This window comes from Cucurbita pepo, chromosome LG15, assembly GCF_002806865.2.
Source record: "Cucurbita pepo subsp. pepo cultivar mu-cu-16 chromosome LG15, ASM280686v2, whole genome shotgun sequence".
In the NCBI taxonomy this organism is placed as follows: domain Eukaryota; kingdom Viridiplantae; phylum Streptophyta; class Magnoliopsida; order Cucurbitales; family Cucurbitaceae; genus Cucurbita; species Cucurbita pepo.
The window spans coordinates 2,988,791-3,011,930 of NC_036652.1; the positions used below are offsets into that span (position 1 = coordinate 2,988,791).

The 23,140-nt window shown below is 37.6% G+C and overlaps 1 protein-coding gene and 1 pseudogene across 1 annotated transcript; both read right to left on the reverse strand.

The window, feature by feature from the left end:
* Nucleotides 1–1,409: 1,409 nt before the first annotated feature.
* LOC111776361 lies at nucleotides 1,410–3,254 on the reverse strand. The gene is made up of 3 exons (XM_023655794.1): nucleotides 2,789–3,254; nucleotides 2,223–2,617; nucleotides 1,410–1,880 (listed from the first exon to the last, which is right to left on the reverse strand). Exons 1-3 carry the CDS (start codon nucleotides 3,252–3,254, stop codon nucleotides 1,410–1,412), a joined length of 1,332 nt encoding a protein of 443 aa, XP_023511562.1.
* Nucleotides 3,255–7,045: 3,791 nt separating this feature from the next.
* Nucleotides 7,046–9,679, reverse strand: LOC111776362 (annotated as a pseudogene).
* Nucleotides 9,680–23,140: the final 13,461 nt, after the last annotated feature.

Genomic DNA, 23,140 nt, shown 5'->3' on the forward strand with positions numbered 1-23,140 from the left:
CGCTAAATCCTACCAGCTCCACATTCGATAACTTCTTATAAACACAGCCAAAACTTAGAGTACCTTTCACATACCTCAATATTTGTTTTACTGCTGTGAGATGTGAAGTTGTTGGTGCCTCCATATATGTACTCATCACACCAACTGAGTAGGCTATGTCGGAACGGGTATTAACCAGATAGCGTAAGCTTCCAATAACACTTCTGTAAAGTGTTTTGTCAACTACAGGTTCTCCACCCCCATGTTTGCTCATCTTCATTCTTGGTTCCATGGGAATCGAACAAGGATTGCACTCCTCCATTCCTAGCTTCTCTAGGATTTGTCTTGCATATCCGGCTTGACATAAAGTGATTGATTCACTGCTTTGTCGTACCTCAATACCCAAGTAATAGCTCAAAAGTCCATCTCAAATTTCTGGTGCATCTCTTCCTTGAACTGAGCTATAACTTGTTTGTTTGAGCCGGCTATGATTAAGTCATCCACATATGTACCGATTATCATTGCTTCAACTCCATTAATTTTCTTGTAGAGAGAATATTCCTATGGACATATAACAAAACCAAGTGACAGCAAACATTGATCAAGTTTAAAATTCCAGGCCCTCGGAGCTTGTTTTAATCCATACGAGGCTTTATGTAATTTTAACACCATGTTTGGATTTTCCTTGTCAACGAACCCTTCTGGTTGAACAACATACACCTCCTCTTCTAACTTGCCATTCAGAAAAGCTGTCTTTACATCCATGTGATGTATGTCCCAATTCTTAATGGCTGCATAGGCAAGAATTAATCTCACTGTTTCTAACCTGGCCACTAGTGCGAATACTTCACTATAATCTACACCAAACTGCTGTGCATATCCCTTTGCCATGAGTCTCACCTTATGTTTCATGATTTCTCCATCTGGATTTTTCTTTAACTTGAAAATCCATTTGATGCCGATTGCTTTATGATTCTTCGGCAAATCTGTGAGTTTCCACGTTCTGTTCCAATGGAGAGAATTTCAGACTTCATGGCATTCCTCCAGTTTTCATTCTTAGGAGCTTCCTCATATGAGGTTTGCTCCTCTATAGAAAGAAAACAAACATCCACTGCTTTCTTCTCTACTTCGTTTAGTTCTCTGTAAATATCTTCTAGAGACCTGAACTTTTTCGGCGTCGATGAGCTTGACGATGATGCATTTGAGGTACTGTCTGGTGTCGATAAAGCTGAGAACGAATTTTTCCTTTGTCTTTCATCTGGATCAACTTCGATTTGTTCAATATTCTACTCCTCTATTCTAATCTGTTTTTCTGAAATTTGAACGGTGAAAGTTCCTCTTTGTTCATCATCACCATTTGAGATTTCTTCCCAACACCACTTTTTCTCCTCTTCAAACAGTACATCCCTGCTCACCATAATTCTGTTCTTTTATGGATCCAATAGTCTGTAAGCTTTGGTTCCATCTTCATATCCCAACATAATTGTCTTCACACTTCTATCAGCAAGACACCCGAAGATTTTAAAGTGATGAACCTTTGGTATCTTTTCAAACATAGCTTGATACGGTGTGCCATTTGCAACTCCTTTTGTTGGCGATCTGTTTAGAATATACACGGCAGTTTTGATAGCTTCTCCCCAAAATTTTGCAGGCATCTCTTTGCTCTTTAACATACATCTGGCCATCTCTACCACCGTTCGATTACGCCTTTCTACTACGCCATTTTGCTGTGGTGAAAATGGTGCAGTAAGAAGTCTCTTGATGCCTTCATTCTCGCAATAGTCTTTAAAAACAGTAGATACAAACTCTCCTCCACGGTCCGTTCTAAAGCTCTTAATCTTCTTGCCTTTCTCTACCTTCACACTGATCTTGAACTTTTTAAACACCAGCAGTGTTTCATCCTTGTTTTTCAACATAAACACCCACATAAATCGTGAAAACTCATCCACTGGTAACATAAAATATCAGTTACCTCCATACGTCATTGGAGAAATAGGTCCACATAGATCTCCATGGACAAGATCCAATGACTCCTTCGCACAATATGTCGTTGTTCGGGGAAAAGGAGTCCTATGCTGCTTTCCAATTAAACACCCTTCGCATAATTGATTGACCTGGGTGATTCTCGGCAACCCTTCAACCATTCTCTTGTCATTTAATTGTTTTAAAGAGTGAAAATTCAGGTATCCATACCTCACGTGCCATAGCCAACCACTGTTACTGATATTTGTCATTAAACACACCTGATCCGCAAGCTTCAGCTTAGCTACATACAATCTGTTGGATTGTCTGGTCACCATAATAATCAGGCTTCTAGCTCTGTCATATATCTTCATCACACTGTTCTCTATGACAATTTTATTTTCAGTCTCATCCAGTTGTCCCAAACTTATAATATTGCTCTTGAGTTTAGGTATGTAATAGACTTGTGATAAGATCAAGTGCTCATCGGTTTTGCATTTGAAGAGCACTATTCCTCGACCACAAATGTCTATTACAGAGTTATCACCAAAGCGTACCTTTCCAACAACAAATGTGTCGAGCTCACGAAACACCCTCCTTTCTCCTGACATGTGGTTGCTTGCTCCAGTATCTAGGAACCAGGAATTTTCAACTATAATATTGTTTGGTGGCGGCACTATAGTTTCATTTCAACATCACAAAATTAGGCTCTTTATCATGTGTGGTTTCAATTTCACACGCCTCTATCATCAGCAATGAAGACTCCTCATCCTTTTGCATCTCTATCAGGTTGAGTTGTTCGTCTTTTGTGGAACACTCTGATGCGAAGTGTCCTATTTTCTGCCACCTGAAACATTTAATTTTACTTTTGTCAAATCTCTTCTTTTGAGTTTGCGACTCTCCTTCATCTCCTCGATGCCAGTCACTTCTCCCACGGCCTCTCCATCTTCCACGACCCCGTCCGCTGCCTCCTCTAGAACTTCCTTGATCCTTCCTTTCTTTCTTTGAGGATTTTGCATTCTCTCGTTCCTTCCATTCTGCATGAGTGAGAAGAACGTTTCATCTTTTTCTCTAAACCCTTGCAACCTTTCTATATGTGCCTTGAGTGATCCAATAATCTCATCAACGGATTTCATTTTGAGATCACTAAACTCCTCAATCGTTGAAGTGATTTGAAGAAACTTTGCAGAGGTGGATCGTAGAAGTTTCTTAACTACTTGGATATCATCCACAGTATTCCCGAGGCCTCTCAATTTGTTGCCAATAATAGTGAGTTTTTCAGAATACTCATCAATACTTTCTGAATCACCCATCCTCAACGCTTCAAACTCCCGCCAGAGAGTCTGCGTTCTAACTTCTTTCACTCTTTACTCACCTAGATTCATATTTTTCAGCATGATCCAGGCTTCCTTGGCCGTTTTCTTGACACCCAACTGTAGCAACGTATGTTCTCCAATGCTTTGATAAATAGCTACTAAAGTCATCTTATCTTTACGGTTATCTACTATTTCGGGTGACTCAATTGCCTCCCAAACACCTTGTGCCATCATAAATACCTCCATCTTAATCGCCTAAGCTGCATAGTTGCATTTTGTCAGCATCGGGTATTTAAGTGTGACAGATCCCTCCTTTTCTGGAATCCGTACACTCACCTCATGTGAGGCATCACCTTCTATCGCACCGGTGTTTTGGCTCCTATAACTCGATTCATGTCTCATTTTTTTATCTCTCTCCCTTCTTGACCGCTCAATCTCTAGGTGAGACATGATTGAAAACAGGCCTTGATCTTGTAGATCTGATACCAATTGAAAGAAAAAAAAAACGTAACAGAATGGGAGAAGAAGCGAAAACACAAATTATTTCTTCTTTTTGTGGTGTCATTAGAACTTGGCACCATTTTCTTTATATAATAAAAAGTTTACCCATTTCTGCTACAAATAAAACACCCCACCACTCATTCTGCTATTCCTCTCCCTAAAAAACACTCCACCATTCATTCTACTATTCACCTCCCTAAAAATGAGTTCCACTAACTCTAATATCTACAGCCTTTTTTCATGGAGAAATAAACAATAAAATGTAATATTAACCACTATTTTTTACCCAAAAAAAAAACTTATATAAAAAAAACAAGTTTATAACCAAGAGACGATGCAATACAGTTCACAATGACCTGTCTTATCTGCCAACAAGACAAGGTTGAACGAAACAAAATTGCGGGACTACTAGAACCTCTACGAGTCCCGTCCCGACCGTGGAAAAGTGTTTCTCTAAACTTCATCACACACCTCCCCAAGGTAGGAGAAATGAAGTCCATCTTGGTCATCATTCACAGATTCACCAAATATGCCACATTTATCCCAACTCACGCTCAGCTGAACCGACCGCACAATTATTTTTCCGACACGTAGTCAAGTTGTGGGGCATTCCCACCAGCATTGTCAGTGATCGCGATCTGAGATTCACAGGGACCTTTTGGACTGAATTGTTCAAGCTATTGGGGTCGATCCTAAACGTCTCTTCGAGTTATCACCCCCAAACTAATAGAAAAACAGAAAGGTTCAACAGTATGCTTGAGGAGTTCTTACGTCATTTTATCGATGTGCGACAAAAGAATTGGGTTCAGATGCTTGATGTTGCTCAGTTTAGCTTTAATTGCGAACAAAGCTCGTCGACAGAGAAAACCCCTTTTGAAATAGTATGCGGTAGACAACCACTGATGCCCCATGTCATTGACCACCCTTATGCTGGGAGAAGCCCTCAAGCCTACAACTTCACCAAAGAGTGGAAGCAAACGTTCGAAATAGCACGAGCGTACTTAGAGAAAGCCTCCAGAAGAATAAAGAAGTGGGTAGACCGCAAACGAAGAGCATTAGAGTTTCAAGCTGCTGACCAAGTCATGATCAAGCTGAGATTAGAACAATTTAGATTCCGGGGGGAACGGGTGTTAGATAAATCCCTACCTGTTACGTAAATCCCTACCTTTCAGTGAGAGTGATCCCTAATTTTTAGTTAACTATTTTTTTAGGTAACTTTAAACCCACACAATTAAAGTGAGTGGGAAGTACACGTTGAGTGGTAGCGCCTTAATTAAGTTTCCCACGTCTTTTCATTTTTAGATGTAAATTGTTATTTAAATATCCCAACTAATGAGAAATGAAATCAATCGGGTGTTCAGTGCAAATATTCTCTCTCCGTTTGTTTTCCGTTATTTTCTTCTTCGAAGAAGTTTCCCTTCGGCCATTTTTTACTCCGTCGACGTTTTTCTCTTAATTGCCAGAAGTCAACAAGTGGTATCAGAGCCTGGTTTAATCCACTGGTGGTATATCATTGCAGAGGAGCCGACTTTATCAATAGCCAAGTTGAATAGTTCAATTGGTTAGAGCGTCGATCTAATATCACATAGGTCTCACGTTTAAGTAGAAGAACATGCGAAGCGTGAAAATAAATAAATCATGTGGGGTCCATCTCGAGTAGGCTCGCTCACTCCTCCATGCTATGGCCAAGTGCCAGCTTTTCTATGCGTAGTACCCAAGTGTCCACAATACATCGACCATCTTGAATGTCGATATACTTGGATCTCCACCAAAACTTTGCATCATCGACTAGATGAATTCTTGCCAATGTAACCTTCACTTCTTATGCTATGACATTTTTGGCTTGAAAGTACTATTCGAGGTCAAAGATAAAGTTCTCTAGAGGCTTGGCATCTCGAACCCCATAAAAAGGCTTGTGCTATTCGAGTTTGATTCTCAAATTCGCCACTTCATCTCTAACCACTCCAAAGGCTACTCTCAAAATTTTAGATATTTTTTAGACAATTTGAACGATCGCTTGCCGAGTATTGTCTAAGCCCTCAATATGTTCTTCCATTCAAGCAACAGAGCTCGTCGAGCTATCCCCACGCTTGAGCCACTAGCAGTTGTGGCAGTCTTTTGGCGCCTTGACCCTAACCATTAATACATGGACATTAGTTTCTCAAGGCGATCTGCCAACTCGTTGATCCTGTCAGCTTTAGCGAAAATAAAATTCATGCGAGATTTTAAAAACTCCAATTCATCAGGAACTTCACTTAGGTAGAGTAACTAATTTTTTATCTCTACCAATTGTTTAGTCTGGGACTTGCCCAGTTCTTTTGCAGCAGACATGTTTGTGTCCTACGATTCAAGGAGCCAACTTGGCTTTGATACTACTTATCACAATCGAACTATTGTGGCAGCGGGATAGTGATTATGCGACACTTATTCTAACCGAGCAAACAAGATAGTATAGGCTAAAAGAAAATAAGGAACAACCACAACATTGATAGCATATAACCGGAATAGGAAGAATTGATGACTAGTCACATACCTTATAGTACATTTTGAGGCATTTTAGCCCTAACAGATGTAGACATGATTTTGTTGACAGGTCATACACCCCGTACTAACACAACAATAATAGTAAATGCCTATCTAACTTGAAAGTAAGTAAAGGGGTTTGGAACGGGCATGCGGCTGTGGACAACACGTCATGAACAAGCATGATTGGGACATCTGACACGCGACCGTAGGCAACACGCCTTGGACAAGCATGACCGTGATAGCCTGCAGCTTGACTTAATCACCTAACCTTGACAAGGTATGTAAGTTGTAAGGTTAGTAGGCATGATCTCACTCCTTATGTGAATTATATGCATATGTCAGTTACCGTCTTATGAACTAATTAGGATACAATTTGTTACAATACCTAATAACTTGGTGTCTATTGCATGATGATAGATTATGGACCCTAAAACCTGAAGTGGTACTATACTAGATGGTAGAGCAAGTAGAGGCTTGACTGAGATCGACCCTACTCAAATTCCTTATAAGGAAAGGCATGCTAAGAACAAGTATTGGAATAAGTAGACACCATGATGCTACAATTTATGATCTAGGCCACTCAGATAAACTAGGGTAACATAAACAGTAGAGAAAATGTCTAAATATCTAGGTGGTCGAGAGTGTTAAGATTTATGCCCTAAAGCCTTGTAATTAATTGTTTAATTTTAATAATAACTTTGATTATTTTATTTAAAATTTAATATTATCCCATATGTGATTGACATACAAGAGGATCATCTTTAAGAATAACCTAGAGGATCTATAGTATATGGATAAAAGTTTGTCCATGCTAAACAACTAGAAGGTTCAACCACACTAGAGGTAGTTCCTTCAGCATTTTTACATGAAGCTTTAGCGATGTGATTCTCGTAAGTTAGATTTATGTCTATCAAGCTTAATCCAGTGCAATGATTTGTTGGACTACAATCAAAATTGATTGCTATTTCAGTGGCCGAAGTTCCCTTGATGTCTTGGTATGTTACTTCGCTAACTTTAACTCAGAATACTATTAAAATAAAGAACAATCAAAATATGCTATGAAAACCAATAAACAAGGACATCTATAAAATAATTTACCATGCAAACTTGTTTTACTAAGTTATTCTCCACCTAAAATTTTTAATTCCATGAAACCCTAAGTTATATTATAAAACTATATTATAAAACCAAATATAAATTAGGAATTCAATAATAAGATATGAATATATACAACAAATAAGATATAAATCGAGCATATTCTTAGATTTTCTAGATAGTTATATAAGTTAGAGCAATTATCACCAATAATATTAGATATTTTGGATAAATTAAAAAATAAAATCATAAAAGCTTCATACCATTTTAAGACATCCGAGAGTAATAGCATCCCTAATTTATTACCTATAAAAGTAATTTAATGTACCAAAAAATAATACTAATAATTTTGAGCCCATCTTAAACACAAACAAATTTCAAACAATTAAAATAAAATTAATTAATTATTTATAAAATTTAAAATTTAAGTTCTCTTCATCAAATTTAAGCTTAAATATAATTAGAAAAAAATTAACATGTATGAGATTAATGAGGAAATATACATGACTAGGACATTCTTTGAAGGGTGGACAATAATTTTGATCAATTATGATTGGGTTTTTCACATTATCCATAATAATGTGTTGAAAATAAACGTTTGTAGCGAATCCATTGCTTGGTCTTCCCCAAGACTTAATCCTTACTCCATTTTGAGTCCCCGTGAATGTAGATGATTTCACTGTAATGTTATGTACTCCATCCTCCTCAACCTCTATCCCTAAGCTCCCAATGCTACAAACACATTCAACAAAATACCAAATGTTTCATGAGGTTTAATGTTTAGATTATCTTTTAAAAATTAATGTGACAAATTTATTTAAACCCTTTAAAAAACATTTCTAAACATGTTCATTCTAATCTATCTCTAGTTACCTGATTCCATGTCTAGGTCCACATGTAATACTTTCGATCCACATGTTGGATGTCTCTGGACTGATGGAAATGCAGTCGTCACCGTTTTCATTGTTCGAGTTGAGGATGGTCACATCTGATATTTGCACATGGATGCCATTAGTGTTTGGACTATCGCCTGCANTTACTCCATTCTGAGTCCCGGTGAAAGTAGATAATGTCACTGTAACATTATGCACTCCATCCTCCTCGGCCTTTATCCCCAAGCTCCCAATGCTACAAACACATTCAAAAAAATACCAAATATTTCCGACCTTTAATTTCCTCATTCTAATCTAATATATTATATAACTATTTTTATCCAAAATAATTTTAAAATAATTTAAATCATTTTTCTCAACTTCAAAATAAATTTAGAATATATTTTAATCATTCAAATTTAATTTGACACTTATTTTTATCTTTTAAAATTGGATGTGACAAATTTATTTAAACCTTTTAAAAAACATTACTAAACATCTTAATCCTAATCTATCTCTAGTTACCTGATTCCATGTCCAGGTCCACATGTAATACCTTCGATCCACATGTTAGATGTTCCTGGACTGATGGAGATGCAGTCGTCACCATTTCCAATGTTCGAGTTGAGGATGGTCACATCTGATGATTGTTGCACATGGATGCCATCAGTGTTTGGACTATCCCCTGGAGCCAAGACATTCACTCTTGTCATATGCACGTTTTGGCATCGATTCATTACAATGCTGAACAATTGGCTGTTAATTGAAGATAATCCATTGATGTTCACGTTCTTTCCATCATTTATTTGAAGACTCTGTCAATTCAAAACAATCCAAAGCGAGAATTAGTAAAAATTTAAAATAATATTGTAATTAATCCATTCATTTTCTTTCAACTTTTTGTTAAAAGAAAAACTTTTAAATTTTTTTTTATATGGAGCCAACTCAAATTTTGCATACCCTGGCTCCAATGGGGCAACTCTTCCCTGAGCGTTTACAATTCCATAAGGCAGTTCCTTGCCCATCAATAATACCGCCAGTAATGGAAAGTCCATTTATGTGATTAAACAAAATCCAAGAACTAGAATTAGCTAAAACTTGAATGTCCGAGGAAGCCACAAGAGTTCCATCAATGAGAATAGTAATAGCATTGTTCTTACAAGGTCCATTAAATCTCACACTTAAAACGAAGAATATACCCTCGGGAACGTAAATAGTGGCCGGTTCAGATGAGTCACAGGCCTTAGCCCATGCCGTTTGAAGCACAGGCGAAGCATCGGTCTTTTCATCGGGCTTAGCTCCGAGAGTAACAATATTGAATGTTAATTCAGCAACTGAGACATGGTTAAAAAACAAAAGTGGAAGGGAAAGAAAAACATGTAAGATTACAAGAAGAGACCAAGAAAACTTAATGATACAAGTGTTCATGATAAGCATGAGAGAGAGAAAAAGGAACCAAGTGATAGGATATAGAAGAGGTGTAGAGTGATATTTATAGGTTAATGTTTACTCTTCTAACTCTAAATTTAACTTGTCTCCGTCCTATTTTATTCTTGTTCTATTTAACCATTATTGTTTTTATATGGTTTAACAATTTTTAATTAGGTATGTTAGGTAGGTAAGTTAAATTTTTAAATTTAAGTCTATCTTATAAGACAATACACTAATTAGCATTTTAATGATTGATGCATCTCTCATTTTTTAAATTATTAAATTAAAAAAAAAAACTTTCTTTGTCAATATAATTTTATTCTTGTTCTAACTTAAAGCTCGAACGACCTTCAACAAAAGGGTACCTGTACCCGAAACCGACACAGGTGGGTAGGTAGAGAATACTTAGGAGGGAAGATTTTAGCTAAAAAAAACCTAATTTTTCCAACCAATTATTTTCAAAAAATGGATGTTTAATTAATTATTTAGGTCAACTATGCAATGTAACAATATCTATTTCATTGGCTTCTCAACGTCCTACTGTAATAATAACAATTTTCTAACACTTTTAGATGTTTATATTTTTAGATACGGATTCTATATTGATTCTCTATTATAATAAAAATAATAAAAAGATAGAACTGACAAAACACTATTATATATTTTTCAGTCTTTTTTATCATGCCGATGTTAGTGATGTAATAGAAAGTTGGTGGCTTTTTATTTGCAAAGATGTCACAATTAATGAGAGGCAGAATTGTTGGTCGTATTTGTAACTATCCAATAAATTTACAAATGCATCACACAAAGAAATAATTTACAAATTTTACATTTTTTGAAGTCTTAAAGTCTATCAATGATAGTGTATATCAATAATATGTCGTTTTTATATCTATCAACAAATTGTTTTTTTTATCATTTATAGACTTTGTTTTTTTTTTATGTCGCTTAGAGATAGATCTGTATCACTATGACAGGCATCTCGTTTGATTAAATTGAACCCAATTATCACTATGATCTCGTTTTATAACTTTTATTTTTGTAAAAATCATTGAACCACACCCAAGTAGTTGAAAGTTTGTAAACTAAACTTGATTAGTTAAAAATTAATGAACTAAAATCTAATTGGTGTAGAGCCAACAAATATACTAGGGATGGAGGGAGAGAGATCCATGAAAAGGTAAAATAAGTGAGAGATGAGAGATATCTTAGGAATAGAAAGGTTGGGTGCCTTAAGCAACTATTAGGACATACATATAACTTGGGTAGGAAGAATTGAAAACTTATCACATCTCCCTATAATACATTTTGAGGTATTTTAGTCTTGGTAGGTACAAATATGATTTTGGTGAACGGTCATACATTTTCGAATTGATATAATAGAAATGATAAAGACCTAACTACATGAAAACAAGTAAAAGGGGTCTCGAACGAGCATGAGACTACAGACAACACGTCTTGGATAAACATGACGGTGACATCCAAAATGCGACTACAGGTAACACACCTTTGACAAGCGTGATTGTGATATTCTTCTCCACTCAATTGGTTGACGTCTTTATCAACTAACTCTTAACGAACTGAGTAATGTAGGATGAGGCTGACTTTTGCTCTCTCGAAGTGTTTCCAACCGATCTCGGCACTATGATATCTTTTCCGATCTACTAAGAACTTTTATAAGTCTTTTCTTGATCTGTTGATGTGTCGTATCAACCGAACTCTCTTCTACTTCCTTCGTAATGAGATTCTTCATCATGGCAGGAGGTCGTGTTGCCGCATTGTTATTGGTGTCTTTTTTTTTGGGATAGTAACGTTTCAAGTTTATGACGTGGACAACATAACTAGTCCTCATCCATGGGAGCAATCGGTTCCTGTATGATGCCTTCCAAACCTTTTACATGACTTTGACTGATTTATAGTATTTTTGCATCAGCTGCTGATTCTTATTGTTTTAGAATCGAAGTTGATCGGATCTCACTTCTAAACTTTTTGCGACTTGTGTTTCCGACTATTATTCTATTCATTCGTTTCGATGTTTTTTTTTTTATGAATAGACACTAGGGGGAAGCCTTATGTTGTGATTTTCCTCTAGTGAGAAGTTTCTATTTGAATTTGCTCAGTGGAGCCCTCCTCTTCAATAATGGGAATGATGATGAGTGTAAGCTCATCATGGGTAAGATCGTGTCTCAATTACAGGACCGATATCATCTTCACCCTTTTGGTTATTGGGTATCAATCTGAATGATGGTGTGGTTTGACTTCATAACCACTCAGCATTTTATTAGAGACATGGAAATGACCTTGCGTTTAAGAAAAAAAAAATCTATCCCTAACACGACATTGAAATCATTCATCTTGATACTCATAAAATCGGTCTGCTCAATCCAAATCTCCAACTTGATTGGAGTTCCCTTTACAACTTTTGAGATAGTTAAGGCTACAAGATTGACAGTTTCATCTTCTGTCTTTATGCTAGAGAGTGTTTAAGCATTTCTCTTCTGTCTCTATCATGAAGTTGTGGATGACTCTAGAATTGATCATTCTACTCTTAGCCGATCTATGGCTAACAAAGACCTCAATGTAAATAAGACCTCGTTCTATTGGTTCTTTTGTCTATTCCACTCTCTTTTGAAAGCAGATAGTACTTCAAGGTCCCCAATGTAAGTGGTTTTCGACGCTTTGGCTTGGAAGGCGTAGAGAGCCACCCTTGATATTCAAACTCTCGATAGGCCACCTTGCATATGAAGCAAACGAGGTCCATTGTTTGTAGCCTTTTGGTTTTGAAGTCTTTGTCGTGGATATCTCCTCTCTTTGGGAGGATTCATAGTCTCATCCTCTAGCTTCAAGCTTCAAGTCTACCACCTCCCCTCATGTCCTAAATTCTTGTAGTTAATTATTTAATAATTATTTAAGTTATAATTTACTATTATCCAAGATGTCACCACTTGAATTCTGAGTCATGGAAACCAATCAAGACTAAAAAGATAAAAGCGAAAATAAATAAAATAATAAAATAAAGTAAAATTAAAATCAAATTTAGTCCAACAATACCATAATAAAAATATAAAATTAAATACAATTAAAAGACAATACTGTTTAAATTTATTACAAATGGGAAATGGATTTGGATACAATTATAAAATGTAATACAAAGACTCAAATAAATAGAGTGGTAGCTTGCGAACACCTACAAAATAAAAGGGAAAAGGGGTGAGTAAGTAAATATAACCAATAAGTAACCTATTTGTAGACTCTCGTCACATCCTCGACCTAGCTTGTGATCACGGGTTTTAATCTAGGCTCTAGGTGGAGATCTCTTGTTGTTCATAAACTTGGGAGAATACTCAGCGGTAACCGGTGTCCAATGTTAAGGTGATACCTCACAGAACTCTCTCTAATAGGTGGGGACAACATGGTGAGTGCTAGCCTGCTCGTCATCCATGGGAGGTACTTGGGGAACTTGGTTCCATCTCTTTTGAGTCTGGTTCGGTCGGGAGCATTAGGGCTACACTCTTTGATTGACTCTAATGATTCTAATGGGCTCAGACTATTAGAGGCATTCCATCCTAAGTTATTGTGTATGAAAACTAACGCTCACAACCTAATCTTATTATGTTTCTACTACTTACACTCTACATGGAGAATCACACATTCAATTCCCTTTTGTTATTGTATGGTAAATCATGCATATGGTCCACACATGTTCTACAAGGTGATAATATCTCTTGAGAACCAAAAGGGCATAGATACAAATTCTCATCTTCTACTCCACCACTATTATGTATCAGCAATAGAAAAAGAGTCCATTTGTCACAACCTGATTTTCGAGACTTCGAAAAGTCGAGTCGTGACTAAAAAGATGAAATCGAAAATAAACAAAAAGAAATAAATAGTAAAGTAAAAGGTAAAAATGTCATTTAATTAAAACAAAATAGAGAAAAGTTTTCTTTCAAATTAATAAAAAAGAAATTTCAAATACAAAATTAAAACCAAATATTTCCAACGCGAAATACACTTATTAAGAAAAAATACAAAAGACTCTAAAGACCGACAAGGAACTGACGCTCCGAAACGACCCCCTCTGTGACTGCACAGCTCTCCAATGCTCCTCCACCTCGACCGACACCTCACAAAAAAAGAAGTGGAAAGGAATGAGTATAAAAATTATACTCAATAAGCCACCTACTTGTAGGCTCTCTCCGCATCCGAATTTAATAGGTTCCCACGGTTTCTTAATTTGATTGACACCTAGTTCTAATCTTAGCCATTTGAAGTTTGCCCCTTGGGTTTCTCCGGTTCATCGTCCTCTCATTAATCGCCTAGAGGTGCCTTACGCATATCTAATATGGTCGGTACCTCTCTATGAGGTGCTACCTCTACATGGCTATCTGGGACTACATGGTACCTAGCCTAGGGGTGTGCTGAATACCCCTACGCCCATATAGTCCCCCTATGGGGGGCGCGACCCAACCCGTTTCCATGCAGCTAATGAGCTGTACGACGTGGGGACACATTTCCCATGTGAAATGGCTAAGAGCAGTAAGGACTGATCAGGGACCCTTGGTCCTCCCACAAAGCTATAGATACCGTTCTCACACTAGCAATCTATGAACAATCCGAGGTACCTTCTTGCCATGGTAAACCGCTAAATTTGGCTAGAGCGACATATCGCTCCTAACAATAATTCTCTAAGCTTATATAGAAATGGGCCCTAGCAATTAACAGAGTGTATATGAATCGTCTTCTAACATCATACTATATAATTCATGCAAACTAGGCATACCGGCTCAACAGGGCGATGACCTCCATCCAGCACCCAGAGCACGAAGTTCGCGCTCAATGGGGCGAATTCCTCCATCAAGCACCCGGAACACGGAATACATAATTCCAACATAAATTAAATGCATGCATGCATACATACAGCGGAAGCATAAGGCATACAACAACACTCATATAATTCACCCGATACAATCATATCGAATACTTTGACTAATAATTTACGTGGAGAGCTAAACTGAAGTAAAACTACTAGCATGCATGCAATCCAAGCGAATCCTACAAGTATTTCTTCCTAAATACCGAGTGGTGACTTACCTGGTTGACGCGTGCCCTTTTGCTAGTGTTTCTTTGCCCGTGAGGTGTCCAAAAATACTGATTTCTTTAAATTAGGTCCCTATTCATGTAAAAACAGTATTAAAGCTGGAACCGGGACAAAATCGGGCAAACAGAAAGCAACCAGGCCAAATTGGCCGTCCCACGCGCACTCATGCGCCAGCACCGCGCGGGAAGGCGCTAGTCGCAGGCTGCACGCGCGCCCCGCTTCTGCGTAGTCGCGGGCCGGCCGGTCTGTTCGGCTCGGCTCGCGTTGCGGTTCGGCCCAGCTTGCAGGCGACACGTGGCGACGCCTCGTTGGAGCTGCGTTGCTCTAGCGGATGGTCAACGCGTGTCCGGCGCCTGTCGCCGCTCTCCGGCCGACTCTTTCTTTCTTTCTTTTCTTTTCTTTTTTTTTTTCTTTTTTTTTTCTTCTTTCTTCTTTCTTCTCTGCCCTCTGAAATCCGAAACACAGTTCTCTTTTCCGATTTTCCTATCTTTCGATCCGTAGATCGGATCGACATGATTCCTTCGGCAAAGTTTTAGATCGTGTTACGGTCTACGTCCTAGTATTTTTNGGACTAGTTAAGAACGACAGAAGTTCGCTCACCATTCTCGGACGACTCTCAGATCTCCGCCTTTAGGTTGAGATCTCGGCAAAACTTATTCACAGAACATGCGTAGAGTTGTTCCTAGATGAATATATCAAGGTTTCAAATCTTGATTCACAAAGGAAAACCATAGATCTGAGAAAACGTTCAAGATCCTTACCTTGCGGGTTTTCCAATTTCTTGATGAAAAATGGGACTCCGGCCACCCACATTCTCTTTTCCCTTCCAAGAAAGTCTCCCTGCATCATGATCTTCACCGAAATAGACTCTGACGGTAGTTTTCGGTGAGTCTTCCAGCGGTTCATCCTTTCTCCTCTCTCTAGGTTCTCTCTGCCCCTTTCTCTCACTATTTCTCTTTTGCAGGATTCTGGATGGGGTTTCATTTGGACCCCGTAGATAGTTGGAGGGGCAAATTTACCTATGTGCCCCTCTCTCGACTTTTCCTATTTTTTTTTTCTATTTCTATTTCTATTTCTATTTCTTCAGGTATTACACCATTACATCATGCAAAGATTGATTAAGTTATGTCAGTAACAAGGGTGACTAATCTCATGCTTATCCGACTAATCTCATGCTTATCCAATCGTCCTGAATCTATCCACCTAGGTTTTGTTTTTCTAACATGCATGTGTTACCAAACCATTCCTACAAGTATTATTTTTTAAAATTCATGTGGTTACTTGAATGATTGTCACGTGCCTTCCTAAGCTAGATTTTCTGCATGTTAGAAACTCTAAAATTTCATAAATTTCTTTGATAGGTCCTAATACACGTAAAATTAGGGTTAGTATTGAAATCAGAGCGAAAAAATAGTCAAAGGAGCCGAAAAGGAGGAACTCACGCACCTTCATGCAAGCAATGGTGTAGAATACACACGCCTATATGCATGACTAGCCATATGTGTCTAGATAACATACTTGTGCCTATCGCTCGACACATGGTGCTCCAGAAGTGATGCGACTAAACTGGTTTGGCATAACTATCGGCTCGGGTTGCAAGTCTTAGACTAGGTCGCATGCGGGTTGCTAAGTTGGATGCGGACTAGAGTCAAATGCGAGTTAGACTACCCAGCGTAACCCCATTGGTTGGCTGATACGCTCTCACCTTATGACACATGTTCATTCCTCATCCAAATGTGCAGACGGTCTACTTGCGCGACACGTATCCCTCAAGTATTCGCATATGAACGTAACGTTTTCAAAAACTAATGAATATTTTGATTGAACCTATTTTCGTTCACATTCTCATATCTTTTTATGATTCAATTCCTCTAATATCAACATATTTAAAATTGAGAACCTAGTTTCCAAGAAAAATTCTTGGAAACACAAAAATTAAGAATCCAAAATGCTTACATTCGATTCTTGATCAACTCTCGACAGATTTGGATAAATCAAAAATCCAAAATGGTTCTCTTAAAGCCGTTGAACATTTCTCATGAAGGAACTCGCATGAAATATAATTCCAAACAGTTTTTGGAGCATATTTCATTCTCTCTAAAAATCCTAAACTCTCATTTTCTTTCTTTCTTTTTCTTTCTCTTTTTCTGTTACTTCTTTTTTCCTTTTATGTTTTCCTTATTCTTTTCTTCCACTCTTCTTTGGTTCACTTTGACCAAATTTTTTTATTAATTTTTATTTCATTTTTCCTAAGTCCTTAGAGGTGTCCCGTGCAACTTTTCATTCTACACCATTTCAAAATTCAGCCTCTAAAGTTCTTGATAAAATTCTAGAAATGAAAAAAATTAAGAGAAGGCTAAGTTTTAGAATTTAAGCTCTACATACTGTTGAGCCCGAGCCTTATACAAGATTATTAATGTAACCTTGAAAAATATGAGGTTGACATAAAGGAAGATCATGTTTAAGTAATAACTTAGAAGGTCTATAGTATATGGAAAAGGTTGAGTGTCTTATCTTAGTAACATTACTGATACAACCCACCTTGTAATTGTTACAAATAATTTGATCTAAATCATTCATGTGAAGACATGTTAGTAGGGGTATCTTATAGAATGAGTTTGTGAAATACTGGACCACGAAATATTTAATATTTCTTTAAAAATCTGTTAATTGAGAAAGTTAATGTTTCAAAAGATGACTAGGACTCGATCATAATCCTAATTAAGTTATACACACCTACATGTGAGGGCTTTCCTTTGATTTGCATGACTGAAAATTATTTTTGTAACTGATTCAATATACCAACCATTTTTGGGACTTGACCAAATACAGAGTTAGGAACATAATTTCATCAGATGAAATTCACTTCTTCTTAGATGGGGTAAGTAGAACCTAAACAAATTGTTCATTAGAGAATTAGTGGTACTTAAGGGGTAGAAGATGTAATTACAAGGGTAAAAGAGACTTTTGACCTAATTGTAATTTGAAACAATTGGTGGAGGATTGAATTACTTATAATGATTATATCAATGGGTACAACTTGTCCAAGTGCATAAGAGAGCAACTCTAGATTTACAGTGGAATGACTTAAGGTTAATGAATGAAAACAAATTAATTAAAGAGTCCAATTAATTGATTTTGTATCATTAAAGCTTACAGTTTGTAGGTTCATAAGGTCCTCTTGCTAGTGTCACAACTTTACGTTGCGATAAGAGAAGCGACGACTCTTAAGTGGCGCCCATCTGGCCATGTGAGGGCCTAGACGAGTGTCATGATACGACGGAGGAGGACAATACCTCATCTAACACACCACACAGAGTGAGCACTAAATAGAGAATAATACATAAGCAAGATAATGGCAACGAGTAGACAAGAGTGTCAAAGATAGGCTTGTTAAAGGGTCTAGATGTCATGAACGACATGTGGGCCCATTCTCGAGGTCATGACTGAGTGAGCTGCAATGGTGATGACACCCTATGAGTTGGGATGGTATCAAGGCATATGGACCATGTCGATTGAAATCAAGATGACAAGATGAGATGCGGTGTTGCATTGAGAGACATTTTCCCCGAATAGAGGCAAGAATGAGTCGAATGATTTGGCCTAGAGTAGAGACAAGTCAGTTGTGTCGCAGACGATTGAACATGCATGTGCGGGTAGCATGTGTGGTCAAACAAGCTTGGATTTCACACCAGTAATGTTTGGTTGGCTACTTATGGTGAGACAATAGGATCACAAGAGTTATATCAAGGCCATATTCTATCCAGATTAAGATTAGAGAGAATGACATACTGAAGACTACTTTCAAGAACCATTTTGAGTAATAAGAAATTATCGTCATTTCATTCAGCTTGATTAATACCATGAAGAGATTAAAGGAGTTGATGCATAGAGTGTTTAAGAAGTTTCCCAATACCTTGTCATCATTTCACCAATGACATACTTGTGTACTCAAAATTGTGGTAGATCAGGAGAAGCACTGAAGAAGAGTCTGGAAAGTGTGAAGAGCGCACCATTTGTGCGCCAAGTTCTCTGAGTAAGAGTTTTGGTTATATGAAGTGACCTTCATATGTCACATGGTATTGAGTAAGGAGACCACAGTGGATTCAACAAAGATTGAGGCGGTTATAAAGTGGACCATGTCAACATCAATCACTTAAATAATGAGTTCTTTTGGGGGTCAACAAGCTATTACATGAGGTTTGTTCATGGCTTCTCTACGATATCAGCAGCGTTAACCCAGTTGACTACGAAGGGTAAGCCCTTTCATGTGGACACTAGTGTGTGTAAAACTTTAAGAGCTTAAGAAAATACGTGACAATGCCAATATTCATAGTGGCAAACGACACAGACAATCTCGTGATGTACAATGATGCATTGGGAAAAGGACTAGGTTGCATGCTAATGCAAACGGGCAAAGTGATAGTATATGCCTTCAGACAATGTAAGAGTACAAAAGCAATTATCCTAGCTATGACCTAGAGATAGTAGTCATCGTATTTGCGTTGAAAATATGACATTATGAAAGAAGGTACAGGTGTATACCAACTTAAGAGCCTCAGGTATTTATTCACACAAAAGAAGTTAAACCTGAGACAAAGGAGATTGTTGGAGGTGAGAAGGACTATGACAATAAAATCCTCAACGACCCATGAGAAGCCAACATAGTGGAAGATGCATGGAGTAGAAAAATGATCAACTTATCTACACTAATCATAAGACACAGAGAACAAAAGGAGGAGATATAGATGGTCGAGATTGAAATCATGGTCAAGTTATCAGTCCAGCTCACTCTTCAAAAGTGTATCATATGCTCAAAAGACAAATAAGCCCTTAGCAAGGTCTAAGGACAGCAAGAGACAGAGAGACCAAAAGCATTTTTGGTATCAACAGATTGTGGGTTGCTATGACATCTTATAGGTTCCTGTCTGGAATTAATAAGATGTATTAGAACTTAAAAGATAAGTTACTAGTGGCCAAGAATGTGGCAGAGTACCTATTATGACATCTTTTAGGTTCCCGTCTGGAATTAATAAGATGTATTAGAACTTAAAAGACAAGTTACTAGTGGCCAAGAATGTGGCAGAGTAGGTGAACTGATATTTAATTTGGTAGTAGATAAAGGTCCCAAGATAACAATCTTCAGGGCTTTTGCAGTCGCTAACCATTTCTCAGTGGAAGTGGGAGGATGTTGGCATGGATTTCATATAGGGGTTACTAAAGACCAAGCAGGTCTTCAATGTCATATGGGTTGACCAAGATATGACCTTTTATTTTAGGCAAGGTCATATATTGAGCCGGCAATAGGTGTCGGGTACGTAATTCAGGTTCAGTATAACTTTCCATCTATAGAAGAATGGGAAAATCGAGAGGTTGAAATAAATTCTTAAAGGTGTCGGGGACGTAATTTAGGTTCAGTACAACTTTCCATCCATAAATGAATGGGCAGACCGATAGCGGTTGAAATAAATTCTTGAAGATATGTGTGAGCTTATGTTGTAGATTCCACCGGTTTCTAGGATGAACACCTACCCCTTATGGAAATTGCCTACATAATAACAGTTATCAACTAAACATCCAAATAACACCCTTTGAGGCTATGTATTGACGTAGGTGTCAAACTCCAATATTTCAAGAAGAGGTAAGCAAGTAATAGCTTTTGGGACCAAAGTTAATTCAAGTTATAAACGTAGTAGTACAGAAGAGTAGACAGAGGTAGAAGAGCTATGCAGACTCTCGTAGGAAAGACCTCAAATTTTTTGTGGATGAACATATCTTCCTAGAGGTTGCATCTCTAAGAGGGGTATTGAGGTTTGGAAAGAATGGCAAGTTAAGCTCGAAGTTCATAGGCCCCTTCAAGAACCTTAAGAGGATAGAGCCTGTGGCATATAGACTACTGCTGCAACCCCCTTGCAGCCGTCCATAACATGTTTCATGTCTTGATGATGCAAAAGTACACCCCATATCTCATGAACATCATGTAACATGAGACACTCCCTCTTAAAGAGGTTTTTTCATATCAAGAGGAGTTTGTTAACATACTTGCTCGTTTTGTGAAGCAGTTGCCCAAAAAATTGAGTTTTTGGGTCAACGTCCTATGAGGAAACCATCAGAACATGAGACAACCTAGAAACAAGAAGAGGACATGAGGATATCCTACCTCGGCTTTTCCATGAATAAGAAAGTTCTTGAGGAGGGGTGAATTTGTAACCCCCAAGCCTGAAAGTTACAAAATTTCTCGATTTTCTTTTAAATTTTTTGAGCTTATAAATATGTCACTAACTTATGGAGTAACTTTAGAAGAATTGTTAGTAGACTTAGTAGAATAAGTTACTAACATATGGAGCAACTATAGGAGAATTGGTAATAGTTGCCAAATTGTGGACAAGTTTTGTGCTTGTGAACCCAGTTCTATTCTTTAATTAGGAAGATTGTTAGTGGTTCTTAATGTGAGAAAGTTTAGGAAGCTAGTTAGTGCTTTCGTCACTATAAATACAAATGAAATGTTTGTTTTTTTCACAACAACAAAGAGAATTGAAAAGCTAAGTGCTTATAGTTTCTTTGCTGCAAAAGATCTCTCCCCTCAAGTTGTTCCTTTGCTTCTTTTACTTGTTTCACTCAAGTTGTTCCTTTGCTTCTTTTACTTGTTTCAACATATTTCGATCGTAGGTCAAGTCCAACATGTGGTATTAGAGCCAGGATGCCGAAACAAATGTCATCACCATACAAAGTCACAAGAGGAGAAGTGACAATAATAAAGAGCGGAAAGGAGGGGAGTGTAACGCTCTAGTACCCATTACTCATGAAGAGTAACTACGTAGCATGGTCAATAAAGTTGCATGTCAAGTTACAGGTACAAGGCTTGTGGGACGTCTTTGAGAATGGTGACTTTGAGGAGTGTAAGGTCAGGATGGCTCTTAGTCCTGGAGGACCTTCGTCTCATGTTGGCAAAGAAGGACTTGACAAAGACAACGTGGGAGATGCTGCAAACAATGCATGTAGGTGTGGAAATTGTCAAGGAAGAAAATGTGCAGACCTTGAAGAGTGAGTTTGAAGTTATCCGTATTAAGGACGGTGAGTCAATATACGACATTGCCATGAAGTTGACGATGATCGTCAACTCATTGCACCGTACACATAACCAAACAGTGTGGTCGAACGAAGAAATCGAACTATAATGAACACTGCAAGAAGCTTACTTAAGAGCACGCAACTCTTGATGATTTTCTGTGGTGAGGCAATATGACATGTGGTTTACCTTCTAAACCATTTACTGAAAAAAGGTGTTGGACACTCGCAGCCACTACGAAACATTATTTAGCAAGACACCTCACTTCGAGTACCTAAGAGTCTTCGATTGTACAACACATGTTAAGACTGCAAAGCCATATATCAAAATGCTTGATGACAGAAGCCAAAAGATGGTGTACTTTGGAGTAGAGGATGGAACCAAGGCACACCGATTGTATGATCCACAACATTTGAAAATTTATGTAAGTAGAGATGTTGTATTCGAAGAAGAGAAGAAATGAGATTGGTGCAGCGTTGGGCATAACAAGCAGACTATTATAGAGTTCAGTGCCCTGGGAAAAGAGGAAAACACAATAGACCTAGAAGGTGCACAGACATTTACATCAACAAGTCCACATGTCATCACCGGTGACACCGAAATGCATGATGAATTCTCTAGAACAAGACAGCTCGGTTGAGAGCACAGGAGGATCCACAACAGACGATGTATCAAAGAAGTTTCGTTCTCTTGTTAAAATTTATGTGGATACACTTGAAAAAGAATTAGATACCGATGAATTAATTCACTTATGCCTCTTGATTTGTTTCCTATTCCTTCTAATATTTTTGTCAATGAAATTGCCACAAGTAAGACATATTTGATCAAAACATTCCACAAAGAGATGAAGGAGAGAATTGAGAAATAAAATTTCAAAGTTGCTTCAAGAATTAACAAAGAAAGCAAAGAAATCATTTTTCAACCTGGTTATTGGGTTTAGATATATTTTCGCAAGAAGTGATTCTCATCTCAAAGTAAGAAAAAGTTACATCCAAGAGGAGATAACCCTTATCAAGTCCTTGAAAGAATTAATAACAATGCCTATAAAATTGATCTTCCCAACAAAATTTCAGTACATTCTACTTTCAATATTTCTGACTTGAGTTCTTTTGATGTAGGTAATGATTTTCCTAATTTGAGGACGAATCATTTTGAAGAGGGGTAAGATGATGAGGATCACGGTGTTTCAAATATTTCAACTGGACCTATTACACGATCCAAGGCCAAGAAGATTCAACAAGCATTCATTCTTTATTTACAAAATTTGATAGACTCAGTTCAACCATTA